General features: G+C 47.6%; 1 protein-coding gene across 1 annotated transcript; it reads left to right on the top strand.

Annotated features, from left to right (window-relative positions):
- Positions 1-162: 162 nt before the first annotated feature.
- stk32a (serine/threonine kinase 32A) lies at positions 163-24,190 on the top strand. Its single transcript, XM_077504309.1, has 15 exons — positions 163-407; positions 621-1,329; positions 4,883-5,197; positions 6,850-6,905; positions 8,398-8,549; positions 10,324-10,497; positions 13,272-13,309; positions 13,902-13,991; positions 14,749-14,852; positions 16,205-16,321; positions 17,620-17,745; positions 19,064-19,192; positions 22,458-22,522; positions 22,780-22,844; positions 22,915-24,190. Exons 3-15 carry the CDS (start codon positions 5,146-5,148, stop codon positions 22,956-22,958), a joined length of 1,212 nt encoding a protein of 403 aa, XP_077360435.1. The 5' UTR covers positions 163-407; positions 621-1,329; positions 4,883-5,145; the 3' UTR covers positions 22,959-24,190.
- Positions 24,191-24,655: the final 465 nt, after the last annotated feature.

Below are 24,655 nucleotides of genomic sequence, written 5' to 3'. Positions count from 1 at the left end.
CTTCTCTCTCCTGAGTTTGACTTGTTTTTTCCAAACGCACATGAAGTCAACATTCAGGTCGCTTTGAATTGATTGTTTTTCCTCTCTGCCTCAATCTTTCTGCCTTTTTCCTTTTCATGCTGATGATATTGTTTGAATGTCGTTATGTAGCAAGAAGTCATGCCACGCAACGTCCGACGTCATTTCCTTGAAATAACGGCGCGAGCCAAACAGGTGAATGAATGTTCATTCCTGTGTGGTGGATGACGTCCCATTGAAAGGCTTTTTGCAGGTGGGCGAGTTGCTGCCTGAAACGTGTTTTCCGCCAGCCCCATTGACCGATGTGCTGTCGACTCGGAGGCGCCTCGACCGCAGACGGCTTCTGTTGGTTGTCCGCGTCACGCTAACGTTGCCGGGAGAGGCGTTTGGTGAGTCCATGAAATTGTTTGGATTGGTGCGCTAGCTGCTAGCGTGCTAACCGCTAGTCTGTAGCATGCTATGGCTAATGGGACTCACTCGGACTTGTAGAATGAGTATACTCAAAGTTGTTTCAACTTTGCACGTATGTACACTTGGAAATGTGAAGTGAAAGAGACTGATACATACCAGAATGATTTATAAATTGGTCCCGTTTTTCACAGGACAGGTTCTTATGCCTTGAAGGTATTTGATGGTGAGCGAGCCGCCACTGCATCCTACTCACTTGGTGTCGTCCGTCCCCCACAAAGTAACTCGATGGAACTGTGAGCTGCTGCTGCTGCTGCTGCTGCAACCTGCAGCCCGGTAGGAGGCGCTGTAGCCTGCTTTCTTCCATCAACATTAGCAACACTTGAAAACTGATTTTGGTTGGACGTCCTTCACATTCAACACTGATTCGCATGGACCGTTTCCATTTCCTTGGATCCTGGTTTGATTATGTCTGTAAATATGATTTTCTCAATAGACGACATTTTGCATCATAGAAGCCTCCAGTCTGTGTTTTAAACATTTCCTCTCTTCCTCCCTGGATTGGTGAGCAAAAATGATCTTGAAATGGTGGCGGGGCGGAATTGAAGTTTCCTGACTCTGGTCAAAATGTCGATTTGATTTGAAGGCAGAGAAACATAATGCATGTGGGCCGTCCCACCAGCCAGGAGGAAATCACCGTAAGGAGACTCAAACGAATGTCAAAATGTCGTCGTCATCATCAGCGGCCGCTCCGCTTCCCGTTTGATCATCCACCGCACCGAGCGTCACTGCACTACATGTTTCCAAATGCAAGCCAACTGGGATTTGAGCCCAGATGAGCCCGGAGAAAGCCGTCAACACGTTTTGTTTGCCGGCTGACGTGGCAACGCAAGCAGGCAGCAGGTGTGTTGCCGATGGCTTTTTCAACAAACAAACGCATCTCGTTCCCTCTCGCACGCTCGCCAGGCACGCGTCGGCGGATGCGCGGCACGGGACAAAAGTATCGCCAAAGTGGCCCTTTTTCTATGAAATGAGTCCTGCCGGGATTCCCGATACCTCGTTGAGCGTGCAAAACATCTCGGTCAAGTGAACATGATTGATGAAGTTGGAGTCGTGTTTATTGTTGTCCCGAGAATTTTGCAAGCACTAGAAAAGTGTCGGCTCGTTAGAAGAGGAAAGAAATTGCACATTTGCATGCGTGCCTTTCAAGCCCTCATGTTGCATTGCTGTCCCGTCAATAGGGGGCGCCACTTTCACACACTTGCCACACTGAGTGCATTTGTCAGCATTTTGCTCATCCTCTGCAAAAAAAAAAAAAAAAAAAAAAAAAAAAGTCCTCCTAATCAGGTCAAGATTTGATCTGTGAGCGAGTCTCCCCTTTCCTTGACTTGCAGGGGGACAAATTGAAAGTGGGTGGGGCAGGCGGACTCGGTCTGTGTCCAGGTCAGTGTTAAAAAAACCAAAGAAACGTCCTTGTCCATGTGGTCTCACTTCCAAACGTTGGAGAGGCCGTCCTGCTCTTGATGTCTGGCCGTCCGCCTGAAGATGGACGTCTCTCATTGGCTCTTTTGCAAGGACTCGGATCACGTCACCATGAGATGTGGTTCAAGAATGCATGCTGCATTCCAGGATAGTCACAAGTCGCATTTCTCCCAGCTGCTTTTTCCCACTTGTAACCGGAAAGCGTTGGAGGAGAAAGTAAACAAACAAAATGGTAGATCAATTGTTTTTTCCTCAAAACTCATTTGGACACACTTGCCAACAAACTTGCCTTCGGTGCCCCCCCAACCCCCAAACTTCGCTGGTGGGATTTCCCAATCCAAGGGGGCGTTCTGTTAGATGAGGCCTCTTGACGATTGGATACGGGCAGGAGACTTTTGCTCGGCCGTGGTGTCGCTCGTGACCTGTCCTGGCTTGGCGCCTTCTATCGATCTACCAGCGGAAAGCAGTTGAGACCATCAGGTTGCGCGTGTAGCTGCCATTGATCAGAATAGCGACTTGCATGTTGATGTTTGCTTGGGCTCCGTTTTCATGCCGAGCTCGGCCAGCACAGGGGCAGGTTAGACCTTGCCCAAGCACGACACCCAGGCCAGCCAGCCGGGTCAAGCCGAGTCACATCCAGTCCAGTCAAGTCACCTCCCCTCCTTGTCTTGCTTTGAATCAATCGATGGCGTGTGATTCCCTTCCACAATCATGATTCACTTTTGTTTGGGTTGGAGTTTTGTTTTACTTTGGTGAGTGCTGCTTGTCTGGTGGTGTTGTGGTTTTCCCCAGTCTGGTTAGGGTCTTCCCTTCCCGGTGTGTGTTGCTGATTGGTTCCTCCTGCCTGCTGCGTGTCCTCTTCGTGTCTCGTTTGGTTTGTTTCATGCACGCTATCTGTTGCTGTGTCGCACTCTACCTCACTTTGTCCTTGGCTGCGAGTTAGTGCTGTGTATACGTTGAATCAAGTTTCTCTTAGTCTGCTCTCGTCTCTAGTTGAGTCAAGTTTATTCGACGCCGGAGTCAAGTCTCGCTGCGTTCTGCTCAAGTGTCGCTCCCCATCCACGCCAAGTCTTGCCATTATGCCGCGTCTTCACCAAGTCGTTCCTGCCGTGTTCCTGCCAGTCAATAAAGTTCTTGTCATTCCTGTCACCTTTCTCCGCCTTTGGGTCCCACCACAACCGCTTCATGACACGCATAGCGACTGACTAATTTGTTGGTCTCCAAGCGTGCAGTCCATTTGAGGGGACACGCCACAAGCAGGTGTGAAGGTGAAGGTGAAGACTTGGTCACAGCGCCACCATGATGAGCATGCGCGCACACACGCAGTCGTCAATGTGGTTGGAGCTCACCTGATCGCTCCCGCCTGCAACAAACACATGCAGCAAAGTTTTCTTTTCTTTTGTCATTTTTGCAACACACGCATAATTGACATAATGCCTCATAATGCCTAACCTCAACGATCAAAACTGATTGGCTCCCCTCATTCCTAATTCCCCTAATCTCAAGCATAAACAGGTCTGAGCTTGTGGGGACCACCAAAATGTCCCCACAATTTCAAGTTGGTCCCCACAACGGTAGTTAAACCTGGAAGAACGTGTATGGGCCCCACAATGTGGCACACACACACACGCACGCGCGCGTTTTGTCTGGAGCGGCGCATGCGCGCCACAAGTGAGGCTTTTCCGGGCAACAACACTGTTGCTCTCTCGCCAGCTGAGCGAGCGGGAGATGCAGCTCAAAAGCTCCACCAGCAGGAAAAAAGAAAAAAAAAAAAAAAAAGGTACGTGACGTGTTCCGCGCTTGTCCCGTGTTGGGCTGGGGTGGGGGCAACAGTGCATGCTTCACCCTTCATCATCGTCTTCATCCTGAACCGCACAAGGACATGATCCTCTGCCAGGAGCATTGCGGCTCTTCACATGACGTCGTTTGTGGGCAATCTTGTCACGCAGCCTCCGAGTGACATTGCATGAAAACGAGAGCGAGAGAGAAAACAGGCAAACAAACGCGTGCATGCGCGTCTCGACCTTTCTGTCGCCAGAGAACATCGTAGAAGAAGGTCCCAGCTCGGAATTGCATGACAGGAAAACAAAAGAAAAGAAAAACAACGATGCGTCTTCGGCTCATTGCGAAATGATTTTCCGTCTTCATTTGTTATGCTGGCTGCGTTTTGCCTTTGGGAGCAAAAATGACAGTCAAGCCTCAACAATGACGTGCGCATTTGGGGGAGCACAATGTGACTTTTGTTTTCTCCCTGCAGTGGCATGAAAAGTTGAGTGGCAGCAAAGCCTACAAAATCAATTGAAGATGAATTTTCATCGCCTTGCAAATGAAGGCAATGAATAAAACCTTCAAATGGTTCCGAATCGGGCTGATGCTTTTAGCCTTCAACTTGTTGTAGAACATCAGTAGACGGACGCGTGTCGCTCAACGCTGACTTGTCAGCATGTTGGCCTGCTCTGAAAAAGCAAAACAAAAAAACAAAAAAACTCGTCGTATCGCTCGCTGGCTTGCAGGGTTCCAACTTGCGTCTCCGCTGTTGGATCCCCAAGTCATGTGTCGTCGTGCCCTGTAATTTGGTTGGTTCCGTGTTTATTTTTATTTTTTATAGTATATAGTAATAGAACACAATATTGTGTGGGCCTTTGAAAATCAGTGAAAATCCAGCCAACCAGCCGGGAGCGAATTGCGAAACTCGTGAGAACGACTGCGAGTGAAAAGTGGACAAACTGCGCCTTGAGCAGGCGCATTCTTCAGAAACCAGTCGGACAGGCTGCACGCGCACGAGTCCAAAAAGCAGTTGAGAATTCACACTTGGAAGGCGACTTTGCTTCTCCAGTGTGAGCAGCTGCTCGATTGTCTGTCAGACACGTGACGCCCTTTTTGTCTGTGGCTGTTTGCCTCCTTTGGGCCCCGCCTCCGGCTCCTCTGGCTCCTCCCCCACCGACGCTGTCATGTTTGTCTTCTCCCCACGCAGGTCGGACAGTCAGCAGAGTCGCCCGCCGCCGCACCAGCCGCTCTCCTGCCGAAGACGTCCGTCCGTCCGTCCGCACTCCTCCAGCAGACAGGACAGCAATTCTCCCAGGGGGCGGGACTCAACGCTCCCCCCTCCCCCTCAAGATGCGGGCTCGCATGCGCGTGTGCCAAGGTTGACAAGTGGCTGTGAGCGCGTGTGGCGCTTTCCCATGCGGAATTGAGCGCCGGGACGGGACGGGACGGGACGGGAGCTGAAGCGGACTCATGGGGCTCAGACAGTCCAGCAAGTCTCCCGTCACGGGGGACAGCGACGAGGGTGAGTGGCAACTTTTAAGAGGCCAAAAAACGTTTTCAGCAACCAAATCTTGTAAAAAAAAACAAAAAAAGAACAATGCTGTGCTGCCATCGTCACATGTCGTTGAAGACCTTTCATCTTCAACATCCACAAACAAAACATCAAAAAAGTCTTCTTATAGGCTTTCCAGAAAAACAAGTGAAGGTGGTTCAATGTGAAAGAAAAAGTTTGCTTCCTTTGTACTGCATCGCAACAAGTGCCGAGTTCATTTCAAACTGCTGCTAAAAGTTGGAACGTGAGAATGTCAGCATGGCGCCGTGAAAAACACGTTCCTTATTTCAAGGTGGAAGAACGCGTCGCATGTTTTGCCGGTCGGTCCCCTGCTCCAACACTTTAACAAACTTTCCGCTTAGCTTGATTGACGGCTTGCGATTTGTGCCGAAGATATTGACTGAGATCATCATCATCATAATCATCATCATCATCAGAAGAAGAAGAGGACAACACTCGATTGGCAGTGCTGAGAGCAATATTTCCATTTCTGTCCGTGTTGTTAGCGAGGTCAAGTTGAAAGGACTGAAAATGTTCCCCAAGGTCGATGCAAAAAAAAAGAAAGACGACCATCCCTGACCACATTGGAACTTAAGTACGGCACAAGTGGGTTCCCAAAAGGCTTTTCCAATCCCAAGTGTAAAGTTTTGCGTTTTCAGGTCATCTTCACGCGGCCTTCTCACTTGATATTGTCCACATCCTTCAAAGCAAGCGCTCCACTTGTTAGGGAAAAATGGTTTCAACAAGGCAAACCGTGCAGGATCTGTTTTGTAGTTGGGCAAGAACTTGCATTATTGTTCATGCTCATCGCTTGACCACCCGACAGCAAAACCGAGAGCGGAAAACGCTCCGTGGCGGGCAGCAGAGAGGCGAGGACGCGTCGATGAAATTTGAAGAGTTTGACGGAAAACAAACAACGCGACGACGCTAAAGCCGCCAAAAGTCGAGTCGCGTTTCCTGGCCGGTTTTCCCGTTTGTTTTTCAATCACAACTTGTTTGTGCTTGGGACGCTTTGACGGAAAGTTTGGCTGCAGAATCCGACGGGTGTCGCCATGCTAACGCCGATTGGTCCAAAGAGAGGAAGAAGGCGCACGGGTGCGTGCGTGACGGCAAACGTGCCGGGACATGTCGTGGAGCTCCCTTGAGGACGATTCCCGTTGCGCGGCTGCTGCTGCTGCTTTGTGTATTTTCCAGCTTGCGTCAGCAGGCCGCCGCGTTCTGTTGGCTGCTGATTGGCCTTCATCGAGGTTGGTTGCAAATGTCGGAGGAACGAGGCCAACGTTTGCTTTACGACTGCTTCCAAATAGAAGAAGAAGTTGCGGTTCTTCATCCTTCCTTTTTCCACAGGCAGATGAGCGTAACGATAGCGAGAAATGTTACCCTTATTGACCAATCAGTCTTGGTGAGATGTCGTCATCATCATCATAATCATCATCGTGCCATCCAATTGGCGTGCGTCAGTCAAAGTGAGCAGCGAGTCTTCCTGTCCGGCCTCCGGCACAACCGCACAATCAAAAAGCAAATTTACCAAACGTGTTTGTGTTCTCTGTGCGTCTATGTAGCTTTCATTCGATTGATTCATGAAATGAACTCAATCTCCTCCTTCTTGTCTTTTCACGCAGTCAATTTTGAGCATTTCCAGATCCTGCGAGCAATCGGAAAAGGAAGCTTTGGAAAGGTGAGCTCCTTTTTTTGGCTTCTCTTCTTGATGGAAAAGTTTGCATTTGAACAACCGTGGATATGCAATTGGAATAAGATGTTAGTTATTAATGCATGTTCAAATGCTGACGAGGAAGCAAAAGTGATTGACATCCCAAAAATACGCTTGTGGCGTTGACGCGCTCCGCATTTGTTGAAATGAGCTGGAAGGCCGTTCCAGTGTCGAGGCCCAACGGCAGCAAATGTTCCAAATCGAACAGGATCGTCAGCTTCAAGGACAAATATTGGATCAAATAGGGGTGTTAAAAAAAATCGATTCGGCAATTTATCACGACACTGCAGCACGCAATTCTCGAATCCATTCAATAGGCAGCCGAATCGATTTTTTAACATCCATTTTTGATGAAAAAATATTCAACAAAACGTCTAAATTTGACACCTTAAGCATGGAAGAATGTTATATTAATGGAACATTAAGCCTTAATATTTTATTTCAATGCTGTTCTAACATGAAAAAGGTTCCAACCTGTTACAGTGGCTCACAGTTCTAACACTCAAGTTTGAGATCAATAAATCAAATCTTACAGTGTACATGTACACGTTTACTGATTGGTATTTTCTAAATGGAGTAAAAAAATCGACTTGTAAATTCATATCGGGATTAATCGGTATCGAATCGAATCGTGACCTATGAATCGTGATACGGATCGAATCCTCAGGTACTCGGCAATTCACACCCCTAGTATCAAATATGATTTGGGGCTTATCATAACCTGTCGACTGTAGCAATGCAGATGATAGTCGCCACAAAACGAAAACATTTTTCACACACTTGCACGCTGCTGTATGGAGACAAACTGCTTGTCCAAATTTGAATTTGTTGGCTCGTCCAATTGACGTCGTCACCTTGTTGCAGCGGCAACTCGACTGGCAACAACTTCAAATCGGGCTGCTGTCATGTGATGGGGTCTGGCTGATGAATGACGCCAGCTGGTAGATAATCAGCAGCTCTTTGTCTCCGCTCAAGCGATCGTGTCCGTCCGTCCGTCCGTCCGTCAAAAGACGCTCTGCGCGCTCATCTGTTGAACGGAGATCCAATTGACGTCTCGGCAAATTGCTTCGCACGCCTCGACTTGATTTGAAGAGAAACATCTGGACAGCATTTGCGCCACTTCACCTTTTTCACGTTTGCTTTTGTTACGGCATCAATGCATTTTTTTGGGGGGGACTCCAAATTCTCCCATTCGAACCAGACCAACTTGTATGAGCCAACAACGCCATTATTAAGACTCGCGCATCGGCAATTGGCTAATACCGCTATCACTCAAAGGGGGAAAAAAGAAAAACGACCGCACTGTTTTGCGATGAGGTTATTGCACTTGGTCAAACTTCCATGTGGGTTCGATTTCGATGAATCGTGCAGCGCTACTGGCCAGTAATGGTTGACAACAAGACCGAGTAGCTGAAGCGTATTTGGATTGCACTGAAAGCGTCGCTTGCGCTCTCCTCAGGTGTGCATCGTGCAGAAGAAGGACAGCAAGAAGATGTTTGCCATGAAGTACATGAACAAGTTGAAATGCGTGGAGCGCAACGAAGTGAGGAACGTGCTGAAAGAGTTGCAGATCATGCGGAACCTGGAGCATCCTTTCCTGGTCAACATCTGGTAAAGACCCGTTTCTAATCACTCTCATTGATCGGATGGAGCGATACGTGTGACAGGAATACACTTGAAGAAGATGGTTTTGTCTTTGAGTTGCACTTGCCTCGGCTTCTTCGCGGTCGTGTCCATCGGCGCCATCGAATGTCCTCCAAAGACGAAATCGGCCATTGAAGGGCCGCGAAGAAGCCGAGGCAAGTGCAACTCAAACTCAAAGCCTTCAGCTTGCAAATGCTCAGGCTGAGTCATCGCCTCCTTCATCGTCTTCCTTTCAAGCGCTCTTGAGCACCAACAATCGTGCGCCTGAAAGACTTCATTTATTTTTGATCAGCACGCTCAGAGAGAAAATGTGTCATGGCTGAAGAACAGAACATTTGCTTTTGATGTCTTGCTCTTTTCCATTGGATCCCTTGGAACGAAAGGAGGGAGGCCAGATGTTGCTCCATATCTTTTCTGTGGCAGAGACACACGCACACAAAACCCCCCCAACCAAAACCAAGTCGGGGGAAAAGGGAGGTTGGGATAGGAAAGGGACTTTAGAGCATGGAAGACGTTCTCCGAGAAACGATGACAGTGGGAAGGCTTTTTGGCAGGGAGGGAGACAGGGAGGGGTTTGCTTCCCTCTGGGGATGCGCTTGGGTCAGCGGCTCCTCACTTCAGCCTTCAAGGTTAAAGACTGACAGACGACCTGCAGGCAAAACCATTTGCTCTGCTTTTAGGGACTGGGAATAGGAAAGAGACCAAGTGGCTTCAGAGCCGTTTCTGTCTGGACGTACGACGGAGATGGAGGCGGAAAGCGCGCGAGATCATTGGCCAACTGACATGAGCGGCGTTGGGACGACCTCGGCGGCTTTCCTTGCTGCTTGGCGCATTCCATTTCTTGACATGATGGGAACGCAACACTGGAATTGAAGCCCAACAATGAAAGGCTGCAAAATGGCCCTTTTTCTGTGGATTTGACATTCGCCGTTTGTCCATTTTGGGAGGAGGAATTGCGACTTGCACTAAGCGGAAAGTCTTCTCCTCTCTTTGGAAAAAAGTGCAAAGGCAACGTCCGTCTCCTCTTTCCAACCTTGGCAGACGTACGGGATCACATGTCAAGTGGCCTCAGCATTATGTGAGCCCCAACAAAACTTTTGGAGTCAGCTCAATAGATGATCAGCACAATGGCCGGCGCAAGCGTGTGCTGATTGGTTGACGCTCGCAGTCAGTCGGCCGTTTGGCCTCAGTCGCAAGCATCGCAAGAGCAAATCGCTCTGCAAAGCTCGTATTCGGGCGCTATTTGGGAGTTCCGGCAAACTCCCGACAATACATCTTGTTGTCGCCGGCCCCTTGATTTCCACCAAGTGGTTTAGACCAATCACAGAGCGTCGTTGTGTTTGGGGCGGGACATGCAGCTGTGACCAAACCAGGAAGCCAGCGCCGACGGCGGAGCAAACAAACAAACAAAGCAAGCTAACAGACGAAAAGACGCTGCAATGAATTGTGTTGTTGCAGAATGATTCAGAATGATGAACAGCGTTTGGTTTGGTGCCGTTAAGATGTTTGTGCAACATTTTCATCAACATTTTCATCCGTGGCCGTCATTGGTCAAAACAAAATCAGTTTAAAGTATTGTGCAGAATGTCCCACATTGAGAACTCCCTTGATTGAGGCGCAATTAGCAATCTGGCTATTGGCAGGTTAGGCCACAAAAAAGCAAAAGCGTTTGCCTTGCACCTTTTGCCATTTTCTCCGCGCGTTTGTGACTCGTTGCTGAGCGGTGTGCCATCGTCGGCAGGTATTCCTTCCAGGACGAGGAGGACATGTTCATGGTGGTGGATCTGCTCCTGGGAGGCGACCTGCGCTACCATCTGCAGCACAACGTCCACTTCTCCGACAGCACCGTCAAGCTGTACGTCTGCGAACTGGCCTTGGCGCTGGCGTACCTGCGCTCCAAGCGCATCATACACAGGTTGGATACGCACAGAGAGATTTTCCCGCATAATACAGCCAACCAAAACAACAAAAGCAAAACATCAACATTATGCTGGATTGGCTCACATCAAGTGTCGTTCGTCGTATGAGAGTCACCGATGCCGATCTCGTTTGACATTTGGAGCACGAGCTGACACTCCTTTCAAATCTTGTCTTTGGTTCGGTGCTGTGCAGGCGGCGGCCAGATAACGTCCCATTTCATTTGTCAACCGCAGGTTAAGTGCTTTTTAAGCAGCCACATGGCTGCTGCTGCTGCGGGGGAACAAAAAGTGCCGAAAATAAGTCCGGCGGCTCTCAGGCACGAGCGTTAATCCTCCCTTTTCACGTCCGCTTTCCCTAAAAAGCCGTTTCATTCCTCTTGTTGGACGCGTTCCCGCTGAGAACTCGGGGACGAGAAAACGACCTCTCAAGCATGGCACAATCATCGCGTCGGCACGCATATTTATCGGAAAGCCTCAATCGACGTTTTGGAGGAGGGCCGTCCGCTAGTCGCCAAAAACCAAAAGGGCTGCTGCACCCTTGTGACCTTCTTTCACAACCGGCGGCGTGAAAAACAGAAAGAAATGAATTGCGTGACTTCAACATCTGCCAGACAGACAGACAGACAGACGTCTATTTCAATTGTGTCGATCGTTTCCATTTGCAGCCGATGCGACATCGCTTCAATCTGCATTCATTAGTTGCAAATGAGATGAGACGCTCGGCTCATTTGCATGCAAATTGAAGGAAGAATTTCTCGCAGATGGGACTTGCTCATACTTTCTACATCCGTTTTTTTTCTTTTTGGGGGGGGGGGGACTATCTTTGCCGATTTCATTTCAAATAAAAAAAATAAATAAAAAAAAAAGACGACTTTGTAATCTACTAAAGGGGAAGCCAAGCCCAAATTGTTCTTTACAATAATACGTTTGATGCGCTGCCACTCATCGAACTCTCCTGTCATTTTTAGTCATCGGCAAGGTGGCAAAATGGCCGCCTGAGATGGATCAAAAAGATTCTAGATCAAAAGATTGGAGTCGAGCAAAAAGTGCTTTGCTTTACACAGACGACTTTTGTCAGACTAAAAGTGACGAGTGAGGATGTACTTACTGACAGATCGTTTTTGGTTGTTTTTGTTATCAAATGTAACAATTATGAAACAAGTCAGCTGACAGCAATTAGGGCACTGAATAGATCAGACGATTCTCGTATCGTTTATATTCTCACAATTTATTTTTCAGCCCATTCTTGTGAGCTTATGACTATCGTTTCAATGTGTTCCCAAAAACTCCTCCTTCATTCTGGGAAATATGCTTCTGGATAAGCAATATACAATCTTGGAGGGTGTAAATATTAGCATTATGAGAGATGTGAACATTTAGTAAGCAGAATGACGAAATCCGAAATGACGCCATCGGCTTTCCTGAATGTGAGCAAATGAGGCTTCTGTCCGTCCGTCCGTCCTTGCGTTTTCTGCTCGTGTGAGCCTGCGGTCGTCCTGCGCTCAAGTCGTCAGGTGCGTAGGTCGGCTCCGGTGTCATCTGGGGATCTTATGACCGCGTCCAGGTTTCAATTACACCTCTGCCGCTGTAATGAGGCCGTTAGATCCTGCTAATAGCTTGTCCGAGCACTCAAGTGCAAAGACAGGAAAGACGCGCAAAGCAAAGCAAAGCAAAGCGCACTTGTTCTCACATCTTTCATTTATTTGACCACCCGATGGATTCCAACGGCTTCCGAGGACGCGCTTTTGACACTTGGCTTCTCTTCTTCTTCTTCCGATGCGTCGCATATCTGGCTCAGACCTCATCACTACCAGCTGCTGTCATAAGTCCAATCCATTGCAATGACAGCCTTCAAGAGTCATAGCAATTTTTTTTTTTTGATATAATCTCATCAGGATTGTTTGTGCTCCTACTTGACAATGTCATCCTGACCTTTTCCAGCCGTGGCAAAACTGCTCCCGACGCAGTCGTCTCTCGGTCTCTGTCACTTCCTTCCTTGCTTCCCGCCGGCCTCTGAGGCAAATGTCAGCTAATTAAGGCTTACACGAGCGACCTTTCTCACCTGCGCCCGCGCACCGCTCGACGTGCCGGGCCGTTGATGAGCACAGCACGCTCACGAGCTGAAAATGCGCCTTTCATATGCTAAATATGGGCGGCGGCTTCCTGCGGGGAAGGCAGCCGACCGTCAGGAGGGAAAAAGCATCTCCAGACGCGATCTTCATTCGCATTCACGCCAGCGTGGCGATGTCGCCGTCCGTCCCCGATCGCAGAAACGTTCCGGAGCTGCCGGACCGCGGCTGCGCGCAGCCGGTGCGACTTGGCCAAAAAATTGACGCGTCCGGAGCACGCGGTCGAACGCAACGGGTGACAACAGCAATGGCGGACGGCCTCGCTGATGCTTTTAATGTTGTTGCACTTGAACCACCTCTCCTGTGTTCGTCTCACTGATCTGTATAGAACACTGGATGGCCGATAGCCCATACAAACCCATGCAAGCGGTTGAAGTGACAGGGCAGCCAAAAAAACAAAACAAAACAAAACAAAATCTCACCATCTGAGTACACTGCCTATAACGTGTCATTCTGTTGTTGTTTTGCAAAGCAATATCTGCATGCAGTCTGTAAGCAAAGACGCATTTGATCAATTTCAACATTTGGACAGAAATGAAATGAAATTTCATCCCAATCTGAGTTGAGGCAAAAAAAAAAAAAAAAAAAGCCAAACTTAAAAACCGAAGCGTCTCATGGCCGTGTTGTGTTTCTCCCTTCAGAGACATCAAGCCTGACAACATTCTACTGGATGAACACGGTGAGATCCGTTTGCACGTCGATGATGTCATCGTTCATTTTCATTTGAGCCTTTCCTTCATGCAGGCACAAATATGCCACGCAAAACAAGTCCGCCTCCTCTCAGTTGCATCCAATCACAGATCGTTTTTTGGAACAATTGACAAATGGGGCCAATCTGGCCAGTGCAGCAACAGAAACGCGCGCGCGCGCTCTCGCTTACTCTCGCTCTCTCACAAAAGCATTAAAAATCCTAAAATGGCGAGACAGCATGAAAAGTTCATGTTCTGTTTTTTACAGAGATTAGATCAGCAAAGAAAAAAGCTCCATGAGCCGAAGAATAAAATGTAACATATGTAAATGAGAGTCACATGTCAATACGATCCCAAATACATATGGAAGAGGGTGCCATCATTTTTCGAATCCATCCTACATGAAAATGATCAACGTAAGTTTTCTTCTAGTCAGATCAAGCGTTTGGATTCAGCGTTTTGTCTGACATTTCAAATGTCATCCACATTTGGAGGAGGCGATCGGCACATTTTGCTCATTTCCTCATGAGGAAAATAATCACAAGATGCGCACGTTGTAAACATCATCTGCTGCGTCAACAGGTCACGTCCATCTGACGGACTTCAACATTGCAGCCATCGTGAAAGACGACCTGAAGGCAACATCCATCGCAGGGACCAAACCGTACATGGGTAAGACCAGCTGGACAAAAAGAGTTTTCCCCATTTCAAACACAATCCAACTCTGAAATCAGAACACACGGAAACATATTCCAAGCTGCGTTCAACAATTGAATTGAGAACGAGTCCTCAATTCAATCCAGTTCTTCCAAGAGATGAACTCGAAGGTGACAGTCAAAAGATGCGAGTGCACTTGAAGTGTGACTGAGGGTGTATTCAGACCAGAAAAGTCCGTTAGTCCGGACCAAAAGCGGACTTTCTTTTTTTTTTTTTTTGCTTTGGTGCGGTTCATATTCACAAGTGGACTATATTGTGGAATCACGTCGACCCACGTGACGCTCCCATTGGACAAAAATGACGAACGAGGGCTGTCCGCGGACGAAACCCGGAAATAGCGGAAAAGGTGAAATTCCGACGTGCTCTGCATATTTGTGGGGTTATTCGATGCAAGATGTACGCGAGCGTCAAGGGCGGCTCATTCAACGGAGGTTCCGCTTGCCCCGCCCCCACCGCCACATGCTGACAGCAGCGTGGCTAAACACAATACGGATGATTAGCAATGAATTTAGCACAATATTCACAACATTCGCAACATTCGAGACCGACCTTTCCAGGTGGTCTCGGTCCGCACCAGGATTGTTTTGTGTTTTCAGACCTGCACAAAAGGTCGGCACCAGCGTGGGAAAGCAACTCGCAAGCAGTGCAGGTCTGAATACACCCTGAATGGCAACCAACGTTTTGTCAAGACTTGATTTCATGTCGTTTGCAGCTCCGGAGCTCTTTGAGGTCTTGGAAGGCTCCCATCCCGGTTACTCCTTCTCCGTGGACTGGTGGTCGTTGGGCGTCACGGCGTACGAGCTGCTCAGAGGACAGGTAACTAACTAACTAACTAACTAACAAACGCTCCTCATCCCTTACAATCATGATCACGCACAACAGTCAAACATGGACGGACGGCGTAAAGCAGAAGAGCTCATTGAACGTGACCTTGGTGAGGAAGTCGCTTGAAGATTGGAGTCACGTGTTCGCACAGCATGTGGAAATCTGTTGACGCATGATTTGAAATGAATTTCCTCAAATGGACTCGCTAGTTTTCATTTGCTGCTCTCACCTTGGAGCCGTCAATTCAAAACGTCAATCTTTTCACTGCAGCTTCCTATTAAACAGCCTCAGTCTTTCATTTGGATGAGAATCCAGGCGCATTAGCGCCCCCTACAGGCCTGAATGTCAGCATGACACTCAAAGTATTTGAATATTGCTTTTTCTCAACCCAACTCTTACAACTAGGGATGTTCAATTTTCAGAACGAGAACTTTGCGTGTACGCAACTCTTGAGTTGTCGCTTGGCGCTTTTCCACGTACCGTACCCGGTTCCGCACCGAAGCGGCAATTTTTGTCCACGGGACTTTTTCGGGGCCGAGCCGTTGGGTTGTCAGCGCTGTTTAGAACCCTTTGGGCGGTGGGTGGTTCTGCTGCGCCGGTCGTCGGGGGACTAGCGGGGGCCACCTGTCGTCTGATTGGCCAACAGCAACGCCGCGGCACACGCCCATTTCCTTGTTTTTATGTGAGACAAGCAAAGGCGCCCGCCGGTCGTGAATCGTAATATTTCATCCATGATGCTCCACATTAAATTGTAAATAGGTTTCAATGTTGGCGCGACGTGCCCCTCGGGAAAGGTCATCTCGGATCCGCACGCCATGCGGGAGTGCGAGCTTGGCTCGGACCGTTTCAATGTTGCCTTCTCGCCATGCGGCGGTTGTAATGGAAAACCGTTGCGGTGCGGTTGCGTGAGCTACGGTGTGATGTGGCAATCACACAATGTGTGTGTGTGTGTGTGTGCGTGCGGGAACGATGGAAAAGCGGCAATGACACCAAGCACTGATCCCACTTTTGATACATAAAATCACCTCCCTCCCCCCCAAAAAAAGATAAAGAAAGACCTCCACTTCCCAATCTAGCAATTTTTCCTTCAAATTGTGGAAAAGAAATGTTCCAATACAGATAAATGGTTTTGGTGCTCACCCATCCCTACTTAATCCTTTTGGTCAAATGTTGTGGAAAACATGTACTTGTTCCGAAAGATTGTCAGTCATCCGTCCAAGTTGGATTGTTGACTGAAGATAGAATGAATGAGTGAAAATTGCAGCCAGCAATGACAAGAACCATCAAAAGTTAACGTTGGAGGCGGCTGGAAGACGTTGACAAGATTGTCTTGCGCCTTTCAGAGGCCGTACGTGATGAGGTCCAGCACGCCGGCCAACGAGATCCTTCACACCTTCCGCAAGGTCCACCTCAGCTTCCCGGCAGTCTGGTCCTCGCAGATCAAGTCTCTCCTCACAAAGGTACTCGGCGGCGGGCGCCAAACTTTTGCAAATTGGAGCGGACGGCCTCCACGATGATGTGGCGCACTTTGGAACCGCTTTTGGTCGACGAGAGGCGGAGCTGAGAGAGGGAGGGCCACCCTTTGCACATTTATCAATCACACGGCTCACTTTTCACGGGTGATATGTGAATTGATATGAAATCGAGGTGACAGTTTGTTTGTTTTTTGAAATAATAATAAGAAAAATCCTTTGCCAATTAAAAAAGGTTTAGTGATTGTTTGGATAGGATCATTACTCATTGTATTGATGTTTAAACTTCATATGATGTCACAGATCCCATTCAAAATCCGTGATAACGTGAACCTGCAGTAAGTGACGGACACAGTAAATGTGTCAGGTTAGAAACATTCGATGTGGTCTGACGAGACCCAAGCTAAGATTTTGCCAGCAAATTGTCACTCCATCAGGTGTATCTTGGTTGACACCAGTCTGCTAAAACGGCTCAAATCCGCAATGTACTCTCTGCCACAATAGAACCCTTGGCGGGAGTTTTTTTTTTTTTTTTTTTTTTCATGAATCTGTCTTGCATCCTCCCCTCCAGTGGTGTGCGATCAGAACTGACTTACCCCTGAAAGTCTTCCATGACAAGAGTTCTGGTCTGGTTTTGCTCGAGAGGAAAGTAGTCCGGCAAGCTGTCTGGGATCACCGGGCGGCGCCCTGCAGACAGCTGATAGACGCGCACTTAAAGTTGTTTGTCTTTTCAAAGTTATATTGAGCTGGATGCAGCGTGCCGCGCAGTGATACGAATGAACAGAAAAATTTATTACTCTTTTGAACACAACTTGTTTTTAGAAGAAAAAGGCTTTATTTCCGCCATCCCAGCCAACTTGCCGGACTACTTTCCTCTCGCGCAAAAAAACGGACCAGAACTGGTGTCACGGAACGCTTTCAGGGGTAAGTCAGTGCTGATCGCACCACTGGAGGTGAGGATGATCCCAACTATCCCTGAAATATCAGCCAAAACACGATTTTCAGTTGTGAGCAATGTGTGTTTGTGCAATGAACGTAGTCGGAAGACAGAAGCACCTTGCTGCGCTTTGCTAGCTTGTGATGAAGACTTGCCTGCTTGGATGAAGGTCCTGGCAAGTCGTCATCGGTGGTTAAACCTGAACGTGAGGCTGAATCCGTTTGATGACGATTCTTCACACCGGATGAGATGACCGCATGCTCAGTCAGCGTTTGCAAGCGTCACTGGCCCACGATCAAGCCCAGTATGCATTCCTCATTCTCCTCAATGATGTTTTTGTGGTGTCCAGTTGCTGTGCATCGACGCCCACAAGCGCCTTTCCTGCCTGGCGGAGCTGCAAGACCTGGACTGCATGTCGGACGTCAGCTGGGACGCCGTGCTCAGCAAAGCCGTTCCTCCGGGCTTCGTTCCCAATGTGAGCATGACAATTCAGTCCAAGTCTAACCCGAAACCCGAAACCCGAAACCCGGCTGAGCTACTGGAAGGGGAAATGCTCCAAGTGGGCGTAACGCAGCAGTGGCGATATTTTGCTGCACATGAGCGATGAAGCGACACTTTGTTCCGTATGCCGATGCCACATCACTCCCCTTGTTGTGAGTGGATCGAGTCGGCATCAAAACGGCAACATTTTCTTTGGAATGGCGGCTGCAAGCCCGACGCCCAACGTGTCCGAACGCTTGACTTGCCTCACACCCTCAACGCGCAGTACAAAGCAATTAGCAAGTGAAAACTCCCCATCGAAACCAGGCCATGCGATCAGATACGAGTCTGGCAGACTTGGAAGGATGCTGTTCCATTATTAATTCTGTAGGTGGCAGCCTTCGTGGCTTGTCTGGCGCCAATGCAAGTGGATTAGCAAAAATGCGTTTGTGTGAGGGAAATTGTTGTCGTTCCGATCATAAAGTGCTTCTTCCTTATCTTGCGCTCAAACATACAATGAACCAACATCAAAATACGGAACGGAACCTTCTCTTCATATGCGCGAGAATATCATGTTCTTCTTATCCTGATATTTTTTGGAGTCTGTCCTCCATCATTTACAAAATGTTTGATGATGATGATTGTGCTCAGGCCAAAGGCTTCTCTACTCACTAACATTATTGCTCTGGCTCCATCTGTCATGTTTTGCTTCTGCGGGGTTGTTGGGTTTTTCTTGGTTTTGCTTGTCCTTGTTGTTTTTGTCTGTTCCGGTCATGTGTTGTGGCTTCTCGTTTTGTCTCAACCGCATCCGCCTGTGTGATTTCCCCTCCCCCGTGTGGTCAACCAATCAGTGCCCTCAGCCACTTGTCTTCCCCAGGTGTGTCTTGTCAAGCAATTAGCAGAGGTGTATTTAGGTGGGTGCGTCGTGTTAGCAATATTTTCACTCAAGAAACTCACCAAGTTCCTCTGTGATCACATTGTGACGCCGTTTTTGTTGAAATGAGTTGAGCAGCTCTGTGGAGTACTTTGCCGCCATTTTTGGTGGCAACTTTTGAAGGGGTATGTCAGTAACTTGTGTATTTGTATTTTTTCTTGTTGGCCGCAGGGACCTATCCCGACGGGTCCCTGTGAATAGTGTGGGACAGTGTACTGTGATGTATGTGGGCCCTCCTGAGTTGTAGGAATTGCATTCCAATGGAATATACGCTGTCTTGTTTGGCATGCAATCATTTCCACTTGTTGGCACCATTGAATAGGCTCATAAGAAATTGGGAGGCCAACCAAAGCATAAGATTTGGTTTCACTTTTTGCAGAAACGGCGACTGAACTGTGATCCGACATTTGAGCTGGAGGAGATGATCCTGGAGTCCAAACCTCTTCACAAAAAGAAAAAAAGGCTGGCTCGAAAGACCCGGGATCAGGCTTCCGATGGCTCGCCACAGGTAAGAGCCAATGATGGCTTTGGTGAGCGAATTGCTCCTAAGAACGCCAAGGACGCGATTCCCCGTCGCAACAAACGCTGCTTGACTTGAATGGCAAATGATCCTCGTGCTCCATTTCCAATTTGCTGGCAGTCTTCCACGCACATCGATCAGGTGTGAGTGTTTATGCCAAACGGAAAGCTTGATTTGATGGGCGGGTCCAGCACGACGCATTCCACACGGCCACGTAAGTGGAGGAAAGGAAGGTGGCGGCCCGTGCGAGTGATTTGAGTGCGTTGATCCGAGCAATCCTGCCTGTTGATGAATGTTGCTGGAAAAGGGCGCCGTTGACTTGTTTGCTTGTCTCTTGTCTTGTGAACTCGAGTGCAAAAAAGCTCTGGGACACTTTGAAACGCGAGCAGAAAAGTGGAATTCTTCTGCAACGTGGTCTGTGTCGTTTTTGCTGCTGGACAAAGTCTTGTTCTTACTTAGTCCAAATACAAGAGCAAGATGGAGAATGTTACTCATTCATCCGGTCAGCTTTGCTGTCTTATTGTTACATTTACATGACATGAGAGAAATTTCTTTCGTCCAACTGAAAGCGGTGATAAATCAAATTCATGCTCGGGAGAAATTGACCTGTTCCAAAGTTGTAAACATATTTTTCAAGTGTTTGTCACTTGCTGGTTTTTTTTTCCCCTTCCATGAGTGGAGGCAAAATGTATGCGCTGCTTGTGATTGTCTCCAAGATTTTCCATTCACAGCAAAATTGACCAAACGTCGCCGAGCTCAAAATAACATCGTCATCATTCAAACTGTGAATTTGAAGCTCGTAGCAAAAGAAAGTCAACTTTATGGTCAGGATGTTTTTTGTTTTTTTGTGAAATGAAGGAAATGTAAAAGATGCCTACTGTGCACGGCGCAAAGCTTGAACTTGTCCTGCGGGGTCGCTTGTGATGAACGCGTTGGAGTGAGAAAGCCCTGAAAAAAAAAAAGTCAAAGTGATGCGAGTCGTGTGTGTGTGTGTGTGAGGAATCCATCTTGAGCTTGCTAACTGGAGCGTAAGAGATCAATATTGAATGAAGAAATGTTGCTGGTCTCCTGCGCATCCATCTGCACTCGCTTTGGCCCGGGAGCATCTCCGGGAATATTTTTTATTTCTTTTTTTGCATCTTTCTCTTTCCTGCCTCGTCCCCCTGCAATGCTGTCTGCATGTCACCGGCACTCCCCTTCACCGTGCGTGCGTGCGTGACCTCCTTTTCCTTTTCCTTTTCCTTTTCCTTTTCCTTTTCCTTTTCCCAGCCTCTGCCTGCCCGCCTAATACGAGCTCCTCATGTAGCGCCAAATGAACGTGATTGAAACTCTGTGAGCTATTTGGACTCATTTAGCGCACTCGCATGTGCCCTCTTGTCGGCCCAAGCGCGAAATGGGAAAACGGAGCTTATTAGAAGGTGTTTTCACCGTTTGCTTGGCACGTCACACCCAGCCAAGGACATTGAGAAATGTCCCTGGCGGTCTTCCAGAGGAGCACTCCGCAATGTTGGAGCGAGCAGTTTGAACAAGCGTCTCGTCGACGCTCATCCAACGGATGCGACACAAGTCGTCGCGTGCATTGAGTGGCAATCGGAAAGGAAGACAATCAAAGCAGAGCAAGAAAACGGTGAAGCCGTTCCAAATGTCAATCTTATATTTGTGACGTGAGAATCCAAACGGAAGCAACATTTGATTGTGCTGTGATGAGCACAATCAAATGGTTGTCTTTTCTTTTTCCACGTCTCTCATCCATCAAGCGGTCAAAATGAGTCACCAGGAAAGCTAACAATTAGCCGAGCTTCTTCCATTTCTTCGTGTTTGTGTTTTCGTGCTCTATGGCAAACTCTTTCATGTTATTTGTATTTTCCAGCACGATTGGGCTTAGGGTGGCCAGGCATGCTGATGTAGGCAGGACAGTCCTCATCTTCAGTGACGTGTCCTGCGCAACCCTGAGCAGGATGCTGGTTTGTCCTCCTCTTGAAAGAAAATGAGCCACGGTTGAGTTTTTGTGACTTTGTCGCAACTGGTCAGTGATTGGCCAAGAGTGGCTTCAGTTCATCTCGCATATCATCGGTTCAATCAATGTAAACGAATGTCCACGTGTGGACTAGGTCGTCCAGCAGCAAAAAGGCCGGACATCTTTGAATATTGAACGAAGGAGAGCGCACAATTTGCTGGCCACAAGCAGTTGAGAATAATTTCGCCATTTCTTTGCCGCTGTGAAGTGGACGTGAGCAGTCACAGAAGGTCACGTGGGCACGGAGAAGCAGAAAAGCAAGCGGCCAGCAGCAGGCGTGTCGTCCTTGAAGATCTTTTTTCCTCCTTTGCTTTTCAAAACAAGTGATGTTTTGTGGCACTGTTACAGAAGCTTGTCACTACTTGCTGCCACTGTGAACATGAACCACGTCAAGCTTTATTGTTGATGAAAATTGCAAGTATTCATTTTTGAAAATCTGTCCTCCTTTTTGACCTTCTGCAAATAGCCGCTCGCGATGGCTAACAGTTTGTCTCGCTTCTTCTATTTCTTGGGGAAGGAGACTTGAATGTTGGAGGAGGTATTGCGTGCGTGCGTGTGGGTTGGCTTTCTAAGAGCATTGAAAACATACTTGATGAATTGAAAACATTTGAGACGTCAACAAAAATGTTGGCGCAGACTGTAAAGATGTCTTTGTGCCAAATGGGAACGGGCGAAGCGGAATGAGGCCGTTCAAGGTCATAATAGCAGCTGGCGTGGCATGATGGTGAAATTAGCCACACTTGATCTGCTGGGACTCAAAAGCTCTCTCTTAAAAAAAATAGAATAAAAACAAAAAAGTGTCATCAAAAGCACAGTTAAAGGTGCACACGCTTCTACTGCATGTGCAAGTTCCCGTCTGTGTGCAAATGCAGATGAGATTGTGTTGTTGCGTTGGCACATGTTGGTCTTGCTTGCGTTTCTGACCGGCTCGGGCCAATTCCCCACCGTGACGGCACCCGGCCAAGGCTTCTCCGCTAGCTTGTGACTGACAGCGGCCAGCAGGGAGTCGGACGCTTCCCCCCCGCAGATGGGCCTTCAGTCATTGACGCGAGTTTGGAGTCCACTCGAATGGACGGACGCGCACCTTCCGATCCTTTCATCCATCCGTCGTACAAATCAAATCAAGCATCTGCGCGCTCGCCAGGAGTTTGAGGACGGGGCCGAATGTTGTCTCTTGATTATGTGGCAGAAGGAGGCGGCAACAGTAGCGCTGATGTTGTACTTGCTTGTCTCCAGAACGGTCAGCTGCAGCAACGTTTGGATAACGTCCAGAGAGACTTCATCATCTTCAACAGAGAAAAGTAAGACGCACGCACACCAATAACTGGGAAAATATCATCTGGGTCTAGACCACAAATGAAACGATGTGGGAAAATGTTGCTGGTCCAGTATTTCATTTCATTTCAGAAGACCTAACGTACCATTTTCGATAGGGGGATGGGGGGGGAACTCTTGCCGTGCGACTTTAACAGCAAACAAATTGTAACAAAATCTTCCTGATCTCTGAAATGGAAGTGGCCTCATGTCTGAAAGTTGCACTTGATGTTTTGTTGAGCAGGTCAAAGAAAGCAATCGAGGACGGTGAGAACAACAATGTGGAAGTGGCCTCTCCTTTTGATCAGGGTAAGTCAGCGGGACGGGAGTTGTGTCCTGATCCCACCATGACCCTCTTATCTCCCATGGTCACTTGCAGATCATCGCCGATTGTCTGGCGTCCCCGCAGCACAAGCGCACTGATGGAAGCGGGCCGCCATCTTGCCTCAACAAACACTCACAAGACTTGCGCAATGGCTGAGAGAAGTGACCCTTTATGGCAGGATTTATGTTGCTTTTTTTTTTTTTTTTTTTTTTGCCCTGGCCCGGAAGAAGAACTTTTCATGTACAGTAAGTCACGTCTTGCTCCTTGACCTCACAAGAGACTAACTATGATGTCATCACGCCTCTGGAGCAAATAGACATTTTGTGGAAATGGATTTTTCCATTCAAGCCAACTTGGGTCAGCAATGGGCAAAAATGATTGATTGCAGATTTGGAAACGGCCTTGAATTCCCTTTCCAAGATGTTCTGTGTTGTGAAGTTTGAGCCAGTAGTGGCCGAGACACGCCCCTTTTAGCTCCCATTGACCTTCCATTTGAAATTCATTCAAATGTAAATGTTGCCCATTATAAAGATGCTGTTCCTTTTCAATATGCAACCATCTTCATTCAATGTAGCGACTGCTCATTTTCATCAACTTTGGCTTTTCACTTGCAAACTAGCTGTTTTTAGATTCCCAGAAAACAAGCTTTAGCAACTGTAAAGTTGTCATTTGCCATCCTAAGTCGAGTCCCCTTGAAGTCATGTGTGATAAGGGAAAACTTTTTCCTGGCAAAACAACAGATACTCGTGTTCAGATCTAACAGATAAAAGTATAAAGTTGTGTAAAAAAAAATACAAAAATACTCAGGTAAGTACAAAGTACTGGGGGGGGGGGGGGAAACTACTCAAGTACAGTAACAAAGTATGTGTACTTTGTTACCTCCCATTTCTGCTGCAGATGCATTTGCATTAGTTTGATTTGTATGTCTATTCTGTTTTGCCGACGAAAATGCAGCACAACCTCGACAAGATTATTATTATTTTAATGCTCTTTGAAATAAGAAATAAACGCTGGCTTTCATTCATGTGATTTCTAGCGATGCTTATGCTCAGTCTGATATTTGTTGTTTTGAAATGCTTGTAGCATTTTTGCTGTCGGTACTTGTCATGATTGTCATTTTGCACACGGCATCGTTTCTTGAAGTGTGCAACACGACGGAATAGTTGAAAGCGGCGCTCAAACGAGAGCGTGACAAATGTTTGCAAAATCAAATGTCAGAGGAAGGGAACAGAGCTGTCAATCAATCTCAAGATGGAGCTTTTTTTTTCCTTCTTCTTCTCCTGCATCCAATCAGGTGTGCCTTAAATCACAACTAAATGCTCTTTCTCAACTCGTCTGTCTCTGCCTTTCATTACGGATTCACTCGTGATTTCTGACAGGGTTTGTAATATTTGACTTGGGACCATCAGAAATGACATTATCGTATCTGTAAATGGCAAATTTAGTTGTCTTGCATCTTGGTTGTGGATGCGAAAGATGCATTATTTGCAGTCATGAGGGTTGAGTGTAAATACAAGTCGTGCGGAATAGCTGCCATATGACATGAGTAATTGTTGTCAGTACAGCTGCTATCCTGCTCATACAAACAAATGCGATTTATTGTCAAGCAAAGTCATGCTTGTGACATCAAAAAAAAGTTTGAAGAAGCACAAATGTATTTATTGAGGTGCTCTAGCCTCCCCGAGTGGTCAAATGTGTTTTTGCTCCGTTGGCATTAAAATGATGGGCTTGAAATCAATCCTTCTGTTTTCGACAGCAGAAGTTGAAAGAAAATAGTTGCTAGAAGGTTTGTTTT

This window comes from Festucalex cinctus, chromosome 18 (assembly GCF_051991245.1).
Source record: "Festucalex cinctus isolate MCC-2025b chromosome 18, RoL_Fcin_1.0, whole genome shotgun sequence".
Taxonomy (NCBI): domain Eukaryota; kingdom Metazoa; phylum Chordata; class Actinopteri; order Syngnathiformes; family Syngnathidae; genus Festucalex; species Festucalex cinctus.
Note: the sequence above shows the minus strand (reverse complement) of the source record. Positions and strands in the feature narration are given on the sequence as shown.

What these genes read in the sequence shown, in the direction of transcription:
- stk32a (XM_077504309.1), top strand. Translation starts at nt 5,146, where the DNA reads ATGGGGCTCAGACAGTCCAGCAAGTCTCCCGTCACGGGGGACAGCGAC. An exon ending in CATTCTACTGGATGAACACG is followed by an intron (nt 13,310 to 13,901) that starts GTGAGATCCGTT and finishes CTGCGTCAACAG; the next exon opens with GTCACGTCCATCTGACGGAC. An exon ending in AGGGACCAAACCGTACATGG is followed by an intron (nt 13,992 to 14,748) that starts GTAAGACCAGCT and finishes TGTCGTTTGCAG; the next exon opens with CTCCGGAGCTCTTTGAGGTC.